Below are 21448 nucleotides of genomic sequence, written 5' to 3' on the forward strand. Positions count from 1 at the left end.
CCCGAATTGTGCACGAGTGGTTCGAGGAACACAGTGAAGATATCACCCATCTTGTTTGGCCTCCAAATTCACCTGATCTGAATCCATTGAACACCTGTGTAATTTTTTAGAAGTGAGGCGTATGGGCACTGAACGGTCATCTATTCCGAAACTGTGGAATTCCTTTCAGGCAGCATGGCTGCAGATTTCCGGACGCCTTCACACATCTAACGGAGCCAATTCTTGGCGAATATCGGCTGTTATCTTTGCGAACGGTGGCCTAACACGGTATTAGGTAGGGGGTCATAATACAGTGATAACTTAGTGTATACACTCCCTCTTAAAAGTTTGGAATCACTTTTCATTTTTTTTCAAAGTTTTTATTAAAATGGGAAAACTTGTTTAATAATTTTTATTACAATATTTTATATTATGTATGAAAATTAAAAACGTGAAATTATATTTAAGAAATTTGTAGAATATTCGAGAATATTCCAGAACGGTGCAGAAGACTCCTGAACCTGGTAGAACATTTTAGAAGATTCTGGAATGTGGTAGATAGTTGTAGGTGATTCTATAATATTCTCGAAAGTGGGTATTTTTTTTTCAATATTTTAGAAGATTGTAGATGATTCTATAATGTTTTGGAATAAAATATAAATTGAGGAGTACGAGTTGTAACTTATAAAATCGAAAACCCATTACTCAGAAAGAGTGTTTGGTGTAAATTTTGTGTGTTTCGTGATACACAAAATTTATTTTGTGTATCACGAGACACAGAAAAGCAACCCCAGATCATGTGCTTTTGTGTGTTTCGAACTGAAAAGAAAAATGATAAGAAGTGAGTGTTGAAAAAAGAAGTGCCATTATAACATATAAAGAAAGTTATTCCACGAGAAGTATTGGCAAAAAGATAGGTTTCATTTAAAGGAGTACAAACTATCATTCAATTCTTCAAGGGCACTGGCGGTTTAAAGGACAAAACCCGGTCAGGATTTACAAGAAAAACGAAGTCAATTGCTTATGCGCCTGAAATCCGAGTTGAGTTCAATAGGAACAGAGAATGCCGTATACAGTATACATATCAACTGTAAAACTTCTTAAACAAGCAGGACTTCATGGTCGTGTACAGGCCCGAAAACTCTTATTAAAATCGAAAAATAGAAGGAAAAAACGGTTGGCTTGTGCTAAGAGCAATAAAAATTGGACAATCGAAGAGTGGAAAACCGTACTGTGGGCGGATGAATCCAAATTTGAAATTTTTGGATCCAATGTTTACGTGAGACGATCAACTGAAAAAAAAAAAAAAAAATGGTGTCACATTGTTTACAGTCAAGCACGGTGGTGTTTCCATCATGATCTGGGTTTGCTTCTGTTTTTCTGGAGTAGATGATATCATCAGAAATTTTAGAATAGAAAGTTATAAAAACATTGTTGAACGTAGAGCAGCAGAAGGTTATAAAACATTCTTGAACACAAAGCAATATCGTCTGGACTTCGGCTTTGTGCAATACATTTTATATTACAACAAAGCAGTGATCTGAAGCACAAGTTTAAGCTGTGCAGGAATTTTCTAGGAACTAAACAACGGGAGGGAGGGTGTATTGCAAGTATGGTGTGGCCACCCTAACCGCCTGACTTAAACCTGCTAGAGCTTTTATGTCATCTACACAGTCAAGGCTGTGAAATCTGCTCGCTGCACAAAATGATGGAGGGACACCTTGGAGATCACTTGGAATAATGCTTATAAAGACAGTACTATAAAATCAATTGCCAGAATGCCACGTCTGTTTAAAGCAGTGGGAAAATCTCGTGGAGGTTATTTGGATGAAAAAATCAGTGTAGTTGTTAATATTAATCATTTCAATATTTTTTGCTGTAAAATTTTCAGTCTTTAATAAAAAAACTTAAAATACTTTGTAGGGTGTTTTTTGAATTACAGAGTTAATTCAAAAAAATAACGAAAGCTGTTGTCGCACGTTGTGATTTCAAACTTTCAGGTGGGAGTGTAAATGAAGTGGGAAACTGCATATTATGTTTAGCGCAGTAACACCCGGTCAGTAATTTATTTGTTGATAGAAAATATCATTTGCCTACCCCCCCCCCGCCGCTTGCAGCGCAGGTAGAAAATCGTGTTCGGACGAAACTTTACATCTTCCTGCCCTGATCAGGGAAGAGGATTAAATAAGGATTATCGGACGAAACTACATGTGCAAGGGACATTCATTTATTCTCTCTGTCTCTCTATTCATTTAAAATTTTTGCTAGTTTTGTGTTTTTTTTAAGGGACTTTGGAAGTTATACATTCATACATCACAAAATTTAGCCTTTATAATTGTGATGCCCAGGGGTGTATTCGGAGTGGGCAGAGGGGGCATATGCCCACCTTAACCAAAATTTTGAAATTAAAGAAACAGAACGCAGGAGGCGTTCTAAAAAAAAAAAAAAAAAAACGTAAAAGCCTGGTCGCCATGCCCACCCCCTTACGATGATACTTGGTTTAAATGAAGATTGATGCAACAAAGCATCATATGTTTAAGAGTGTAAATATTCTGTATAATATTGGTGTAAATACAGCATAGAAAACTCTTAAACGAAAAAAACTACGTTTGTGGTTTGTAAAACCCTTAAACGAAAAAAAAAGACTACGTTTGTGGTTTGTAAAACTCTTAAACGAAAAAACTACAAACGTAGTTTTTTTCGTTTAAGAGTGTTTTATGGTGAATTTACACCAATATTATATAGAATATTTACGCTCTTAAACATATGATGCTTTGTTGCATCAGTCTTTGTCATGTTTGCAATACCAGGGTGCCTGCCCATCCACCGATGAAGGGCCAACAAGCCTTGAAACGGTGCCGTCTGGGTGGTGGTGCCGACCGAGAATAAGAAAGAGTAGTCTTTTAGTGGAGCGTTACTTATTCGAGGTAATGCAATACATGGCAACTTGTTGTGAAGAAGGAGCACAATATGAGATACACATAAAATGATGCCCCTTCAAACTACAAAAGTAGTTTTTTTTCGTTTAAGAGTTTTCTATGGTGTATTTACACCAATATTATATAGATGATACTTGGATACGACACTGGTGATGCCGTCGTGGATAGCACAGTTGCTATTATCATCGTTCTTCCTAAACCCGGTGGAACAGACCTGAGTTCGAATGCCGTCAAGGATGCGAGGGATTTTTATGGTTGTTTTTCATGATGTGGCTAGGTTAATTGGTCTTAAGCGAGGGTAAGAAGGTTTTACCTCTCGGAACCGCGGGTTTTCATCCAGGGGACAGCAAATCGACAAGAGAAAATATGCAATTTATGGATATGTTATATAGAGCGCAATATGGCCTAAGTTGCTGATGCGCATAAAACCTTACAACAACAACAGCTTTTATATGTAGTGAAAGTATTACTGGGACAAAATTTGCCCCAGGGGCTCACATCTGGTGAGTATGGGCTTGGCACAGCTAGGGTCCTGAGCTGGATATCATTATTCTCTTTCTTGGTGATTCCTCTCTCTCTCTCAGGGTAACTCGGAATTTTTTTTTTTTTTGGCCTGTGCAGCATAAGCATCAGGCTTCCTTGCACCATATGGCTAATAATAATAATAATAATAATAATAATAATAATAATAATAATAATATAGTGATTTGTTTGTATAAGATCGATGTATTTTGTAGTAAACTTGGTGCTTTTACCTACACAAGTGTCTAGTGACTTTAAGGCGATAAAATCATACTAGAGACATGCTTGACCTGTGGTCCAGTGCCTAACCATTAGCTACAGGCGACCCTGACTAGGGGGGGGTTAAGGAAACAATCGATGCAGAGTACAGTACCCTCTATATCGTAAAACTAAAAAGTTACATTTTCTCTTAAAACTGGAATAGCAGTGAAGTCAGGTGTGGTAATCGTCCTTTTCCATTCAAGCGTTCTGGAGTCCTTCCTTTCTTCCTTTAGAGTATAGCTTCTCGTCAGTAGAGATGGAAGGCCAGTCCATGTCAGACAAGGTCAAAACCACCCACTGTAAACGCCATGCTCTATAATTATCTTCGAACCACAGAGGCATGTACTTCGAGATGGTATCTTGTGGGTGCGGCTCTGCGGAAACAAAGTGAAGAGAACAACGGTTTCTGTTTTTGGCCATTGACAACGATTTTCTCACATTTCGCTGCTTTTCAACCGTAATGGTTGAAAATTCTTAAATATCCGCATGATAGAGTATTATTTTGATTTAAATGTTTTACTCAAAGTTTGCTAGCGAATCATCACAGAAATATATGCTAATGTTGGGTCACTGAACGAACTGCAATCATTTGGATGAACTTTTACATTCTCTGGTATATATATTAGCTTATTTGGTATGTATTAGCATATGTGTCAGGAAACAAATTTAATTTCGTAATATTGAATGTGTAAAGGAATGTGTATATCAAAAGATGAACATGTAACTTTCAATAATAATAATAATAATAATAATAATAATAATAATAATAATACAATACTATACATTAGTGCATTTTTTATTTAAAATGAAGAAGAGGAACAGGGGAATTGAACTCTACTCTACTAAAACTATTCGACAGAGAGAGACTACGACTTGGCTCAGGATCTCAAAGAGTACCAGCGCGAGATGTAAACGCTGCACATTTCATTTCGCAATGAGGAAACACATACTGTCAGAGATGAAATATGTAGTCAAGATCTACGATGACAATGAAGAGCTCATATTAGATCGTAAATTGTATGAATCGGACTTAGTTAGTTAGTTAGTTATTTGGTTTTTAGGAGCATTAGCAACTAAGGCCATATTGCTCCGGGATATGCGGTGGTCATTCCCTGACCTTTCCACATCCTCTGTATTTGGTGGTGACAGGCTCGAACCCCGGTCTAATCAAGAAGCATGTGCTATGCACTGCTGCTCCTTCCCACCTGGCTACGGAGGCGCCGAATCGGACTTGGACATTCGCAAAACGACTGAAATATGTAAGGCAATGTGTCAAGATAATGACGACGTTGACCCTGACGAAGCATGCGGTAATGACCTGCATAGCCTTGTAACGCGACTGCGAGAAGAAGACCCTGTTGAAACTTTTCAATAATCCAATCATCCAAAACAGCGAGATGAATCTAAAGCTCACCACGCGCAATCGACTCAGAGTAATTGCAAAGAAACGCGAAAACTTGATGACCTACGAGGACTTCTGCAACTTAATCAGAATGGCCAATGACTAGCAAAAGATTTTACTCATACGTGTAATTTGGAGTCTGTTATCTCCCAATCGCGAACCGATTCAAATACAGTATTCTTGAACGGTCCAGCTGGTTGCAGGAAAACGTTTATGATTCGCTTCTTGATGGAAATATTCAACCTCTTCAGTAATAAAGACGGGTATTGTAACGCCTACATTACATGCGCTTCAACTGGTGAGGCTGAAGCGCATGTAATGTAGTGATCTTGGATGTGTTCAGAGCTGGTTTATGCCAGCTCTGAGCACATCCAAGATCACTGCGCTCAAGATATCCATTTCTCTGGTTACCAAAAGGTTTCTGCCACAGGTGGCAATGGTTAGCACAAAGCCACCTAAGTGGTATGCCCTGAATCATAAAGTTTTTCGCAACCAGCTGGTTTATGCCAGCAGTGAGCACATCCTAGGTCACCTCCCATGATCGTTTGCGGGATCTCCTCTCCTGACCCCGTTCTTTTTGCCGTTTCCACGCTTTTTCACGGAAAAAGAACGGGAAAAAGCTGGAAACGGCAAAAAGAACCCCGTTCTTTTTGCCGTTAACCCCGTTCTTTTTGCCGTTCATGACAGCTCTGAGCACAACATCCAAGATCATCTCCCATGATCCTTTGCTTTAAATGCTTTGCTTTACTTTAAATTTTGGAAACGGAAATCGCGTCGCAAAATTGTGGCAAATTGATTTTGCTACCGTCCGAAAATTAGTAGGTGTAGCAGGGTAGACTACATAAAAAAAAGAGAGAAGATTATTAATAACTTAGTTTTCAATAGAGGCACCGAATAGGGGCCTAAATGGAAAAATTTTATGAAACGGAAAGATTGATTACAAAAATATCCTATTTTTAGTAATCACGTATGTACATGATAACGATACGTGTCACCAAACAGAAGAACATTCTGACGCGCTTGTGACCATTTTTCTCCCCGTTCTTAACAATTAGCCAAAATATCTATTAAGTTATTTATTTTTTTTGAATATTTTACTAAATTTAGAATAAAAAAAACTAAAATAATGGTAAGAACGAAAAATGATTCCAATACCAAATTTTTATGGTTTACCACCAGATGGGAAACCCTGCCTAGACCAAAAAAAGTAACCTAATCTTGATTTTAAATGTATGTTTAAATGAAATGATGATATTGAAATAAATATGTATATTTTTTGTTTTCTGTGTAGTGTAGTTGTTTGTTTGTTTAGGCAAGTGATTCCATTATTTTGTAGCTATTTTCTTAGTAAGGATCTTTTTATTTTACAGGAACTCATAGCTTCACATTATATTTTGGTGTTAAATTTTATGCCTCCGATCCTTGTAAACTTCTGGAAGAAATCACTAGGTAAGACATATTTTTACAATATCAGTCTTTAGTCATTTCAACTTATACAGTATATTTCCGTAAGCAAACACTTATGGAAGATATTTCTTATTCCATAAGCGAACGCTTCTGTCGAATGGTGGACCAACATTTTTCTTGCTATAAAGTAAAGTAGGGGGGGGGTGAGGTTCATCCATTTTACCCGGCAATGAAATGATGAAATAATTAGCTTAAATTGTATTACTTGAGGCTATTTGAAAATTATAAAAATAGTACACTGGAAATTATTCTTAAAGTGTCTACAATCATTATCATATAATGAAAATATGTAATCACGATTTATATCTCAAACTCTTCATAGCCTAATGAAAGTGTTGAAGTTGTTTACATTTATGAAGAGTAGTATCCGAACAAATGGATGGTATCCAAGGAAATTTCTGGCCAAAGGAAACGATGCTGGCCTCGATTTTAAGAGAGGGGAACTCTGTGAACTAAAGGAACAGCTATATGAGTTGTTCCCTTGTTATTGCAGTGGGATATGAGATCATTATGGGAAGTGTTTGTGGAATTTTTTTTCCCAGAAATCAAGAATGGATTTTGTTAAAGTAGTGATTTTTTGCAAAACGAAGATACCAAAGAGGGTTAGGTGCCTCCTTAGCTAGGTGGGCAGGAGCAGCAGTGCGTAGCACATGCTTCTTGATTAGACCGGGGTTTGAGCCCGTGACCACCAAATACTGAGGATGCGAAAAGGACAGGGAATGACCACTGCATATCCCCGGAGCAATATGGCCTTGGTTGCTAATGCTCCTAAAAAAAAAAAAAACCAAACAGGGTTAAAAGAGATTAAGGGTTTCATTGAGCAAGAGAAGAAGAAAAAAAAAAGGACACTTACAGACTATCACGAGACACTGATTTCAGTGAGCATTATATGCATATATGTAACAAAAACACTGATTGAGTAAAACAAGTGAAAGCTGAGAACGAGAAATTACTAAGCAGGGAGAGCTAATATTGGGGACAAGGAGTTCTTGTAACTGAATCCAAAAAAAGAAAAGAGTGAATTGTATTTGGTTAACTTCTGTTGTTTTTTGTATTCCCATAACTGGATGGAAGTGGAGGTTCCAGAAAACCCAGCAGCCCTGCCATAAGTGGCAGAGGGGGTTAAATCAGTACTTTGTTATGATGTATTCAGTTGAAAGACAGGAGAAACAGCGAAAGGAGTCAGACTTTGCAAAAGTGATATAATGACCTCGGAGAAGAGTAATAGATAAGATACTGAAGCTGAAGCTGCAGGGTTGGATGTATACATCACGTTATACACTGAAAGGAGAGAATTCATGGGACACCTGGTTCCTGGGAAAAGCGATGCTGTCACTCCTCTCGCTAGTGGGCGAACCCACCGCTTGGCAGGTGTATACACTGGTGTTCAAAGAAAGTGCATCACCCCTTAAAATTGTAATTGTCATCTGAATAACATAAGTATATGGCAATATTTCTTACGGATTGCATCAGATAAGATTGACACGTGTAGGTGATGATGACATAATATTGCTTCAGCTGTTACTTTCAGCTTTATAAGCACTCTCTGCAAGAGTTGCAGTCATTCCTTGCTTGTCAGGATGGCGAGTTATGTGCAGTTGACGCCCCGAAGAAGAGTGCTATTGTTGCTTTATGTGAGGAAGGATGTTCTTCCAGTCATATTGCTTACAGAGTGTCTTGTAATCAGTCGACAGTGAGTAGATTTCTTTCCAAACTCAGGAATACTGGTTCTGCTGATAGGAAAAAGGGAACTGGACGCAAATGAGTCTCTACGCCAAAACAGGACTGTGTTTTGAAGCGCTTATGCCTTACAAACCGCAAAGCTTCTTCGTCTGAACTGAAAAAAAGCATGGGAGGAACAATACAGGAGTGGTAGCAAGTGCAGTAATAGTCAGAAGACGCCTCTTCAAAAATGGACTTGTAGCTCGTCAACCTAAGAAGCCTGTTCTCACACACAAAAAATGAAAAAAAGCCAGATTAATTTGGTGTAAAGAGCATGTCAAATGGACCCCCGAGCAGTGGAAGTCAGTTATTTTCTCGTGTGAAAAGAAATACAACCTGCATGGCTCTGATGGGAGACAAACGATTCGCTGTAGACGTCGGAAAGAATACCATCTAGACCAGTGTTTTTCAACTGGGGTGCCGCAACAACATTCTTGGGGTGCTGTGTAATTTGGGTTTGTTACTTAAAGTTATTATTATTATTATTATAATAATAAATTTTTTGAATTTTATATATTTATTTCATTATAAAAAGGGTACAATATCCATTGTACCATATCTTTTTAAATAAAATAAATAAATTTTCTGTTTATACTCTGGAACGACCAAATGGTCAGAGGAGTTCACAAGATAGACAGAATACAAGAAACAGCACCGTATTCAGCAGTCACGGGCTTGAACCCCGGTCATCAAGGCAGTGTATTTATGCACCCGCGCGCCTGACCACTAGGCTACGGTGGTGATCTATAATTGATCTTTATTAAGTACCTCTATTTAAAGAATAAAATTATTATATAGGTATATATTAAAAGGTCGAAAACCACTGTGTTAGGTATTTCTTTTGGCCTAGGGATACCGTGAAAAAATTACTGGGACAGTAAGGGTGCCATGAACTGAGAAAGGTTGGGAACCTCTGATCTAGACTGTACAGTGTCTACAGTGAAATTCCCTGCCAGCCAAATGATATGGGGGTGCATTTCATATTGCGGAGTGGATCACCTGCAGGTTATAAAAGGTTCCGCAAATGCCAACAGATACCTGGCTATATTGGAATGCAAATTGCTGCCAACCACTAGAGACCATTTCAACCTGCCAAGTAACTGCATCTTTCAGGACGACACTGCTCCTTGTCATCGGGCGAAAAGTGTAAGTAGGCACTTCTGTTTCATTTCTGAGCAGAAGTGCCTACTTACACTTTTCTTTATCACTCTTTAGCTTCATTTCTGCATTAGAGGTTCGACAGTAATGTGTTTACATTTGTTACAGGTTAAAAAATTGTTGGAAGAACGGTCCATTACAACACTTAGCTGGTCAGGAAACAGCCCGGACCTGAATCCTATAGAGAACTGTTGGCATTGTGTGGAATCTGGTTGCCAGACACTGCAGATTCCACGGATTCCAAACACGAATTATGGCTTCCTGAAGTTCGGAAAGCAATAATTCGTGTTTGGAACCACAAACTATCAGTTGATTATCTTCATAAATTGATCTTTTCAATGCTTTGATGGTGTGCTGCTGTCATCAGGGCCATAGGCGGTTCAACTAAATATTAGTTTGCATCTGGTGAACTTTTCATTTTGTTTTCTATTTAAAATGATAAACTGAAGCAAATTAAGGCTTCTGATAACATTTCAGCCATAATTGTTGTGTTTATCAAAACTGTTGTGTAAAGGTTGCAAATGTTCGTTTTGGAATATTTTTAGAGCGCTTGTCAAATATTACTTAGCTTTTACTTAACTATTAATAAATACCTTTTGTTTATATTTCTCTTTGTGATGCTAGTCATTAATGTAATGTACCATCGCGAAAAAGGGTTAAAAATTTGAAATTCCTAGGTGATGCGCTTTCTTTGAACACCAGTGTAGGTACACTGCATTCACATAGACGGTAATTCCATGTCAGTATGGATAAACGTCTTGAGTTAACTGACTTTGAAAAAGGGATGATTGTGGGTGCCCGACGCATGAGTAACTCTATCACGGAGGAGGTAGAGAAATTGCACTATCCCCGTTCGGCAGTATTAAGAGTGTATCAGGAATACGCCATTTCCATAATAACATCATGGACCGCTGTCGGCAGTGAAAGGTAGTGAATGAACGTGGCCGTTGACGTCTGGCTCGCATTGTTGCAGCCAACCGGAGAGCGACAGTGGCACATATCATCGCCGACTTCAACACGGGAGGTGCCAGAAATGGCTCCACCAAGACCATCAGGCGATCATTAGCCACAATAGGTTATGGGAGCCAACGACACACCAGAGTCCCATTGTTAACACCAGGACAGAGGACTCTACGCCTCAACTTGGTGAAATAACATCGGCACCGGACCTTGGGTGATTGGAGATGGATTTCCTGGTCCAGTAAGTCCCATTTCCAGTTGTTTCGAGCGGACGAGATAGTATGTATCTGGCGATAACTTCACGAAGATATGCACCTGTCATGTCAACAAGGAACTGTTCAGGCAGGTGGATGGTCGATAATGGTATGAGCGTGTTCAACTGGCACACGTTGGGATCCCTTCCACGTGTAGATGCATCTTTGAACGATCCAGGTTATGTGTCCATCCTTGCAGACCATCTGCATACCTTCATGGTCACCGTCCATCCACAGGGAAATGGACTCTTCCAGCAGGACAATGCGCCTGCACACAGCCATGGTAACTAGAACATGGTTTGAAGAGCATTCTGCAGATTTTACCACCATGGAATGGCCTCCCTGTTCAGCAGATGGGAACCCTGTGGAGCATCTTTGGGATGCTGTAGAAAGGTCCTTTCGAGTTTTGGATCCTACACCCACCAGGAATGCGACGGAATTGTGGACAGCGGTGCAGCAAGCATAGATGGAAATACCTGTGGAACGCTTTTGTGAACTAGTGGACTCAATGCCTCGCCGAGGTGCCTCTGTAGCCAGGTGGGAAGGAGCAGCAGTGCGTAGCACACGCTTCTTGATTAGACCGAGGTTCGAGCCTGTCACCACCAAATACGGAGGATGCGGAAAGGTCAGGGAATGACCACTGCATATCCCGGAGCAATATGGCCTTAGTTGCTAATGCTCCTAAAAACCAAATATAAACAAACAAACAATGCCTCGCCGTGTGACTGCCCTTATCCGGGCAATAGGTGGGCCTACCTGTTACTAGGTATGTATCCTATGATTTCTGTCCACTCAGTGTACTTAAAGGCAAATGCATATTGGGAATATTAATGAGATCGCCATTAGATAATCTGCTTGAATTGGAGCTACATTAAGCACCACATTTACCTCAGATTCAGGACCACTTCCATAGGAATGGTAACCTTAATGGTTAATAGCATGGCTTCATGAAGGGAGTTGTCTTGTCAGGTCAGTCTGGTTATTTACGTATAAACATATTTGGCGGTACCTGCTAAATTTGGGACGGTAGTAAAGTTGATCTCGGATGTGCTCAGAGCTGGCATAAACCAGCTGGTTGCGGAAAAACGTTTATGATTCGGGGCATACCACTTGGTTGGCTTTGGGCTAACCATTGTCACCCCTCTCTCATTCTGGCTGAAACCTTTTGGTAATCGGAGAAATGGATATCTTGCATTACTATACATTAGTGCAAAGGATCATGGGAGGTGATCATGGATGTGATCAGAGCTGGCTTAAACCAGCTCTCAGCACATCCAAGATCATTACATGCTCTTCAGCCTTACCAGTTGAAGTGCATGTAATGTTGGCGTTACAATACCCATCTGTATTACTGAAGCGGTTGTATATTTCCATCAAGAGGCAAATCATAAACGTTTTTCTGCAACCAGCTGGGCCAGTCAAGAATATTTGAATTGGATGAATAGAATCTTTTGCTTGCTTGTCATTGGCCATTCTCATTAAGTTGCAGAAGTCCTCGTGGGTCATCAAACTTTGGCGTTTCTTTGCAATTGTGCTAAGTCGGTTGAGTGCGGCAAGCTTTAGATCCTCATTCATCTCGCTGTTTGGATTATTGTAAAAGTTTTGAAAGGGGTCTTCTTCCAGTCGCGCTACAAGGCTATTCAGGTCATTACCGCATGCTTCGTCAGGGTTAACGTCGTCGTTGTCTTGACACATCGTCTTACTTATTTCAGTCATTTTGCAAATGTCCAAGTCCAATTCATATAATTTACGATCTAATATGACCTCTTTCTTGTCATCGTAGATCTTGACATATTTCATCTCTGACCTGTTTCCTCGTTGCGAAATGGAATGTGCAGCATTAACTTCTCGTGCTTGTACTCATTGAGATCCTAAGCCAAGTGAATAGTTTCCATAGCATATCATATGTGGATACTGTCGTTTCTTGCAGATCTCGTTGCACTACATGTACTGCGCCACAACTGAAGAATAACAGTAAGTTGAGGTGCCCAAAGAGTGCAGTGCAGAAAGTATGAGTCGAATAAATGAGATGAGAGCTAGAAGAATGAATGAAAGTGTAAGCGTGTGAGAAAAATAACACAAACCATAAATGCTACAGTTAAGTACACACTAACCCTAGTTTTAATTAATATTTAAATTTACACTATACATCATTGCATCCCCACCAGGTGTGTGAGAAAAGGATGAATGAGTTGAGTATATATATATATATAAAACTTGGAAAAAAATATATAAAATAAGAAAAAAGTATTAAAAAATAAAATAAATAAATAAAAAAAGAAAATAAAAAAAAAAAAGAATGCAAGTAGAGTGACAATGCAGATTATGAATGAAGTAAATGTGTGTCTCTCCCACTCCCTCGCCTTGTGGGTTCCCCACTGCCAGCTAACATATCCCACCCCCGGAGCAGGATGGGCTGCTTGACCTTCATACCAGATTCGACACTGCTTGGACATGACACAGATGAAGATATTCTGCGGCTTTGCTGCCAACACGGCATTGGCAATCTGAACTGGGTACTCTAACCTGGTTCCCTTTAAAACCCCATCCCCAGGCAGGGGAGGGATGAGATCTCTGTCTCCCCTCCTCTCTGCCTACCTGGAGCTCTTTGACTTCCTCTCTTTGCAACTTGACTTTCTCCAGTCCAACTTTCCTAACAGTGAGGTAATTTTCCTTCACAACTCCAGCTGGCTTCCGTTTTCTTGTCACACAGACCCAGCTGGTCGAGATGCTGAGGCTTTCGCAATTACTAATGACCTTGCACAGATTGTTCATTTACCTACAAGAGTACCGGACAATCCTAATCATACAGCCAACATGCTTGATCCTTTTCTCACAAACAACCCTTCTAAGTACACGGTCGAAGTGAGAGGTCCTTTAGGCACTTCAGATCACTACTTGGTGATTGTCTCTTCTCCAATGGAACCTTTATCTCATGGCTATTCCCAACCTCGTATTGTTTGGCATTACAAGAATGCAAAATGGGATGACCTGCGAGACTTCTTTTCTTCTTTTCCTTGGTCTGATTACTGTTTCAAAACTTCTGATGTCAACGTTTGCTCAGATCGTGTCAGTGAAATTATTCTTGCAGGAATGGAATCCTTTATCCCACACTCCACTTTAAAATCTCATCCTTTATCTAAACCTTGGTTTTCCAACAAATGTGCTAAGCCTGTCCAAGAGAAGAATGTTGCATATTGTAATTGGCTTGTTTCTAATTCTTCAGTTTCATTTTCTGCCTACACCAAAGCTCGCAACAATTGTAAAGCAGTTATTAATCAGTCCAAACTAGAGTTTGAACAGGCTAAGAGTAGAAAACTTGCTTGTTGCTCTAATGGTAGCTGAGCATTCTGGTCTCTTGCCAAAGCTATTGGCCGCAACTTTTGCTCATCTCTGCTCCCACCTCTTTCCTAACCAGATGGTTCTGTTGTCACTTCAGCCAAGGATAAAGCTGACCTGCTAGCATCCCATTTTTTTTCCAACTCATGTATTAATGATCTTGGTAAAACACCTCCCACCATTATCAAAATGCTCCATTCAGTGCCTCCTGTGGTCGTCCGACAAAAGGATGTCAGAAGGATTTTGATGAATCTTGATGCTAAGATTCCTTCTAAGTACAAGATTGAAGTGAGAGGTCCTTTAGGCACTTCAGATCACAACTTGGTGATTGCCTCTTCTCCAATGGAACCTTTATCTCATGGCTATTCCCAACCTCGTATTGTTTGGCATTACAAGAATGCAAAATGGGATGACCTGCGAGACTTCTTTTCTTCATTTCCTTGGTCTGATTACTGTTTCAAAACTTCTGATGTCAACGTTTGCTCAGATCGTGTCAGTGAAATTATTCTTGCAGGAATGGAATCCTTTATCCCACACTCCACTTTAAAATCTCGTCCTTTACCTAAACCTTGGTTTTCCAATAAATGTGCTAAGGCTGTCCAAGAGAAGAACGTTGCATATCGTAATTGGCTTGTTTCTAATTCTTCAGTTTCATTTTCTGCCTACACCAAAGCTCGCAACAATTGTAAAGCAGTTATTAATCAGTCCAAACTAGAGTTTGAACAGGCTAAGAGTAGAAAACTTGCTTCTTGCCCTAATGGTAGCCAAGCATTCTGGTCTCTTGCCAAAGCTATTGGCCGCAACTTTTGCCCATCTCTGCTCCCACCTCTGTCCAAACCAGATGGTTCTGTTGTCACTTCATTCAAGGATAAAGCTGACCTGCTAGCATCCCATTTTTCTTTGAGCTCATGTATTAATGATCTTGGTAAAACACCTCCCACCATTCCTAATACGCTCCATTCAATGCCTCCTGTGGTCTTCCGTCAAAAGGATATCAGAAAGATTTTGATGAATCTAGATGCTAAGAAAGCTCCAGGTCCTGATAGTATTTCTCCACTTGTTCTCAAAACCTGTGCTCCTGAACTTACTCCTATTCTTTGCCGCCTTTTTTCACTTTCTTATTCCAAAGGTGTTTTTCATTCTGCTTGGAAATTTGCTCATATCCAGCCAGTTCCTAAAAAGGGTGACAAATCCCTCCCATCCAATTATCGTCCCATTGCAATTACTTCTACTCTTTCTAAAGTAATGGAGAAATCAATTAACCGCCAACTCTTAAACTACCTAGAAACCTTCCATCTGATCAACGATCGCCAGTATGGATTCCGTCAGTGTCGATCCACTGGTGATATTCTGGCTTATGTTACCCATTTATGGACTAATTCAATGGAAAGGTTCGGTGAAACACAAGTAGTTGCTCTTGACATCTCAAAGGCTTTTGATCATGTTTGGCATAAAGGTCTTCTAAACAAGCTTCCATCTTATGGTTTGCCAACTGTTTTTAGTAATTGGTTATCCAGTTTTCTCTCTGATCGCTCACTGAGGGTGATGGTAGATGGCTCTCTGTCTTCTGACTTCTCCACTAATGCCGGTGTCCCCCAAGGTTCAGTTCTTTCCCCCACTCTTTTCCTCTTGTATATCAATGACCTTCTTCCATTGACCGGAAATCCTATCCATAGTTTTGCCGATGATAGCACATTGCATTCAACTTTCCATTTTGAGAAACCTTGTCCAGCTCAATCAGCTTCAAGTTCTCGAAAATCTGCTGCCAATTCCTTAAATGCCGATCTTCAGGTAATTCTCCAGTGGGGCAAAGACAACTTAGTTGATTTCAACCCTTCTAAAACTCAATCTTGTCTTATATCTCTCAAAAAGGATTCTTCTGCTCCTATGCTTATCTTTAGTGACACTCCGATTTCTAGGCAAAATGATATATCTCTTTTGGGGGATTACCCTGACTTCTAATCTCTCTTGGCACAAGCACATTACAAATATTGCTTCCTCTGCATCTAAAAAACTTGGTTTTCTCTTTCGCTCTCGGCGTTACTTTTCCCCCAAACAGCTGCTCACTCTGTATAAATCGCAAATCCGCCCTGCCATGGAATATTGTTCCCACATCTGGGGTGGTGCCCCCAAAACCTCTCTCAGGCTTCTTGATTCCATTCAGAAGAGGGCAGTTAGGTTAATTAATGATTCATCTCTAACAGAGTCTCTCCACTCCCTGTCTCATAGATGTACTGTTTCTGCTGCATGCCTCTTCTACAGATACTTCCATGGGCACTGTTCTTCTGAATTGGCTTCTATAATTCCCGCTCTCTCTTTCAAAACAGTTCGAACACGTGCCGCCACCAGCCAACATCCATTTACTGTCCAAATTCAAACCCACAGAACCAACTTTTCATCTTCCTCATTTATTCATTCAACTGCCGTTTTCTGGAACAACCTTCCTTCATACGTATTTCGTGAAAATTACAATCTACAGAAGTTCAAGTCCAATATCAACAAATATCTTCTTTTGTCTTCTCAACGTCCAACCCAATCACGGTACTAAGTACTATCGGTTATAATACCTCTCGTGTTTGGGGTTCTCATAAAAAAAAAAAAAAAAAAGAAAGCTCCAGGTCCCGATGGTATTTCTCCACTTGTTCTCAAAACCTGTGCTCCTGAACTTACTCCTATTCTTTGCCGCCTTTTTTAACTTTCTTATTCCAAAGGTGTTTTTCCTTCTGCTTGGAAATTGGCTCATATCCAGCCAGTTCCTAAAAAGGGTGACAAATCTCTTCCATCCAATTATCGTCCCATTGCAATTACTTCTGCTCTTTCTAAAGTAAATGGAGAAATCCATTAACCACCAACTCTTAAACTACCTAGAAACCTTCCGTCTGATCAACGATCGCCAGTGTCGATCCATTGGTGATGTTCTGGCTTATGTTGCCCATTTATGGATTAATTCAATGGAAAGGTTCGGTGAAACACAAGTAGTTGCTCTTGACATCTCAAAGGCTTTCAATTGTGTTTGGCATAAAGATCTTCTTAACAAGCTTCCATCTTATGATTTGCCAACTGTTTTTAGTAATTGGTTATCCAGTTTTCTCTCTGATCGCTCACTGAGGGTGATGGTAGATGGCTCTCTGTCTTCTAACTTCTCCACTAATGCCGGTATCCCCCAAGGTTCAGTTCTTTCCCCCACTCTTTTCATCTTGTATATTAATGACCTTCTTCCATTGACTGGAAATCCTATCCATAGTTTTGCCAATGATAGCACATTGCATTCCACTTTCCATTTTGAGAAATCTTGCCCTGCTCAATCAGCTTCAACTTCTCAAATCTGCTAACAATTCCTTAAATGCCGATCTTCATGTAATTCTCCAGTGGAGCAAAGACAACTTAGTTGATTTCAACCCTTCTAAAACTCAGTCTTGTCTTATATCTCGCAAAAAGGATTCTTCTGCTCCTATGCTTATCTTTAGTGACACTCTGATTTCTAGGCAAGTTGATATATCTCTTTTGGGTATTACTCTGTCTTCTAATCTCTCTCGGCACAAGCACATTACAAATATTGCTTCCTCTGCATCTAAAAAACTTGGTTTTCTCTTTCGCCCTCGGCGTTACTTTTCTTCCAAACAGCTGCCCACTCTGTATAAATTGCAAACCTGCCCGCCCTGCCATGGAATATTGTTTCCGCAACTGGGGATGGTGCCCCCAAAACCTCTCTGAGATCTCTTGATTTCATTCAGAAGAGGGCAGTTAGGTTAATTAATGATTCATCTCTAACAGAGTCTCTCCACTCCCTGTCTCATAGATGTACTGTTTCTGCTGCATGCCTCTTCTACAGATACTTCCATGGGCACTGTTCTTCTGAATTGGCTTGTATAATTCCCGCTCTCTCTTTCAAAATAGTCCGAACACGTGCCGCCAACAGCCATTTACTGTCCAACTTCAAACTCACAGAACCAACTTTTCATCTTCCTCATTTATTCATTCAACTGCCATTTTCTGGAACAACTTTCCTTCATATGTATTTCCTGAAAATTGCAGTCTACAGAAGTTTAAGGCTAATGTCAACAAATATCTTCTTTCGACTTCTCAACCTCCAACCCAAGCACAGTACTAAGTACTATAGGTTCCAGTACCTCTTGTGTTTGGGGTTTACATAAAAAAAAAAAAAACAAAACCCCATACATCGCCAGGTGGAACTCGTCTCCACTGATCTCTTTCTGGATGCCTACTCTGTCCCTATTCTTCTATCTGTTCCCTCCCAGTCTTCAGTCCCCCTCTCTCACTAAATCCACCGAGTACACCCCTTAACAAAGCCATCAAATTCTAATCAACATCTAAATTCTACAGGTTACATGTAAATCTCTAAGACAACTAACACTATTAGCCTTTATCTAGTGTATAGCCTCACATGTCTAAATTTAATAACATCAAAATTTTGCCCGACCTATCAGGCTTTTAACACATCTCTTTAGTGTTCAACCCCAACCAGTGATTTCCTAACAGCAATCCCATTAAGCATTAATGTCAAATGCATAATTTTTTTTTTTTTTTTTTTTTTTTTTTTTAGGTCCTAGCCACTGAAATCACAGGAAACTAGGTGGCAGGACCTGTCAGAGCAATTCGTTGTGATATTGGATACACCCGGCTAGTCTGTGTGGGTGTGGGGGGGGAATTGATAACTTTAGTCTTTATTTTTGTTTCTTGATTACAGTAATACCCCGAAGTTACGCGATAGGTGGGTCCGTCGAAAATCACGTAAGTCGAATTCGCGTAAGTCGGGGTACAACTTTGCATATAAATACATATAAATTTTGCTTAATTGGGACCAAGGACTAACAAAAACACTAGTTTAGAAGAAAAATATTAATAAAATTGCAGTTCTTTATACATATTAATACAAAATATGTATTAAAAAAACAAATGACTTACGTTAAAAAGTTATTTCGATGTCGATGGCTTCATAAAATCTAACAAATTTGTCTGACGACACAGCGCCTTCTTTTTTTCAAGCAGAATTTCTTCGTAGCAAGCTAATAATTTTTTTATTCCTTGCTTTGTAGCTATAACGCGTTCTTCGTTGGAGTCTATGTTTTCTAAAATTTTTAAGCCCTTTACAATTGAGCCCTTTTCAATTTTCAACCTGTCAAGTTTGCAATTGTCATGTGCTTTTCGGCGTTGCTTCATTTAGGCCTGTAGCACGTGCAATATCACATGGTCTTTCATTTCGCTCAAAGCGTTTCACAATTTCATATTTTTTCTCTATCGACAGAGGTGGACTGGCCATAAGCCTTACCGGGGAAACCCCGGTGGGCCGGTGTGATTTTGGCCATAAACCATAGTATGAGGCCACTATAAATTTTCCCCGGTAAGAATTTTTGACCCAGTCCGCCTCTGTTTATCGATAATTGCTTTTCTTTTTCTCTCTGAATCTACAGTGTCTTCACCAGGACGCTTCCTTTTCACACCTTTTAATTAAGTATATTACTCATTTTTAGGGAATAAAGCACAATTACAAAACGAGGAGGCACGCTTGATACGCATAAACAAAGCTGCGCGCATGTAGCAACTGAATAAACAACACCATAAAGGCAGAGATACGCTATTAACACCTCACATTTCTAGGGGTTACTACCATAAAACAATAAAAATCCAGTTGCGTTTCTGCTAGTGAAATCTGTTATAAACTGGTAGTAAACTCGATCTAATTGCATTTGCGATTATACCGATAGCTGGAATTGTGTTGGTTTTTACGTTATTATCGTGAAATGTGTTTCCCCTTCACTGATATAAAAAAACATAAAAGCAGCAAAGTTGAATTTTGTTCATCTTTCGCTCTCATTCTCCGCCGTCGCACCGTATATTGATACATATGAAAAACGACCTTGAAGATAGTGGGCGGCAGCGTTGCCAAATGAAAAAATCAAGAACCGCGTAACTCCGATTTCGCGTAATTCGGGGTAGCGTAAGTCGGGGTATTACTGTATTATTAATAAATATCTTTATTTAATATTCTTTGTTTTTTTCCCTATTATTTATATAGACCTTTTTTCTTATACCTCCACTTACACATCTGACCTTGTTTCACAGGAGAATTCCAGATTCAAGGGAACTTCTCAGTTACGTATAATTCCCTTCGGAAAGGCTGAATGTTCAAGAATGACAGAAGCACACGTTAATGTATAACATAATATAGTTTATTTACATATATATACGCAACATGATAAAGTGATCAAAACTCAAGCACATACTAATATCATTCAAATTTGCCTATGTAGCATCAGATATATATGCAAATTAATACTTTGGGTTTAATCACTAGAAATAATCACTAGAAGGATTATTTCTTTCTACACAACAAACTTAATATCTTTACAAAAACTGCTATAGCTTTTTCTTCACACATGAACAATAATTACTTAAGAGGATTAGGTAACACCCTTTCTCCTATGTAAATCAAATTCTTACCTTATAAACTGATTTAGGAATTTCACTCTTAACTTCCGTTTTAATTAGTGCCCCATTTTGTCTTGGGGAATATAATTTCACAACTTTCTCTAATCAAGACAGATAGTACATTTGACATCAATTTCTGGACTAATGCTGGTCCCAAGGGTTAGCTACATTCATAAGGCTATTTATTTCTCTGTATTTCTCTACCCTTCCCTTCCTAAATATATCATACATATATGTTATACAATAACTAATAACAAATATCAAATTTCTCTCCCTTGCCTTTCTAGATATGTCTAATTATACATTAATCAAAACTCCTAACTATCATCTGAATTATCTCTATATTTATGTATATATTTTTATATTTTAGTACATCCTTCCCTTAACATCTTTCTAAATTTCTACTAATCTGATATTCGAGTTCCCACAGTCCTTTATAGGTAAGTGAGAATATCTTATAACTAGTCACTTAATTTTATGAATCGGATTTCTCCGTTTTGGGGCCTTCAGCTCCTTTGTCTGGGAATGGCATCATCGTTTTCCAAGGGCATTCATCTCAGGACTTCTAGTTTCTCAATGGGCTGTAGTCTATGTCTGGATAGGGCATCACTGTGTCTCTTAGGAATTTATGGACTCGTCTTCGATACTGCTATTTAACCTTTGGTTCATCTATTCTGACTGACTAGGGATTACAACTGTACCTTCTCAGCTCACTTATCTGCGCCTTGCCTTTATCACTGCCTTCGGATGATGGAGTAGGGTTATTTCTTTCCTTGGCCTTTATCACTGCCTTCAGATGATGGACTAGGGTTATTTTTCTCCTTACACTACTTATTTTCATGCTGGCCACTTTCACTACTTCCTATTACGGACAGGCTTATTCCTCCATACGCTTCATTCATCTGCATATGGCCGCTACCCTTGCCTTCCAATTACGGACTACTCAACTGTTCTCTTCTATTATGAAACTCCACTAACTTTTCTTAACGTACTGA

The 21448-nt window shown here is 39.4% G+C and overlaps 1 protein-coding gene across 1 annotated transcript in view; it reads left to right on the top strand.

Annotated features, from left to right (window-relative positions):
- Positions 1-21448, top strand: part of LOC150089384 (band 4.1-like protein 4) — a 582252-nt gene that overhangs the window by 280117 nt on the left and 280687 nt on the right. Inside the window, exon 4 of the mRNA XM_090389965.1 lies at positions 6474-6552. Within this exon, the coding sequence (XP_090246091.1) occupies positions 6474-6552 (79 nt within the window). The remainder of the gene's footprint in view (positions 1-6473; positions 6553-21448) is intronic.

The sequence above is a fragment of the Mastigoproctus giganteus genome, chromosome 2 (genome assembly GCF_048544385.1).
Source record: "Mastigoproctus giganteus isolate SK-2022 chromosome 2, ASM4854438v1, whole genome shotgun sequence".
In the NCBI taxonomy this organism is placed as follows: domain Eukaryota; kingdom Metazoa; phylum Arthropoda; class Arachnida; order Uropygi; family Thelyphonidae; genus Mastigoproctus; species Mastigoproctus giganteus.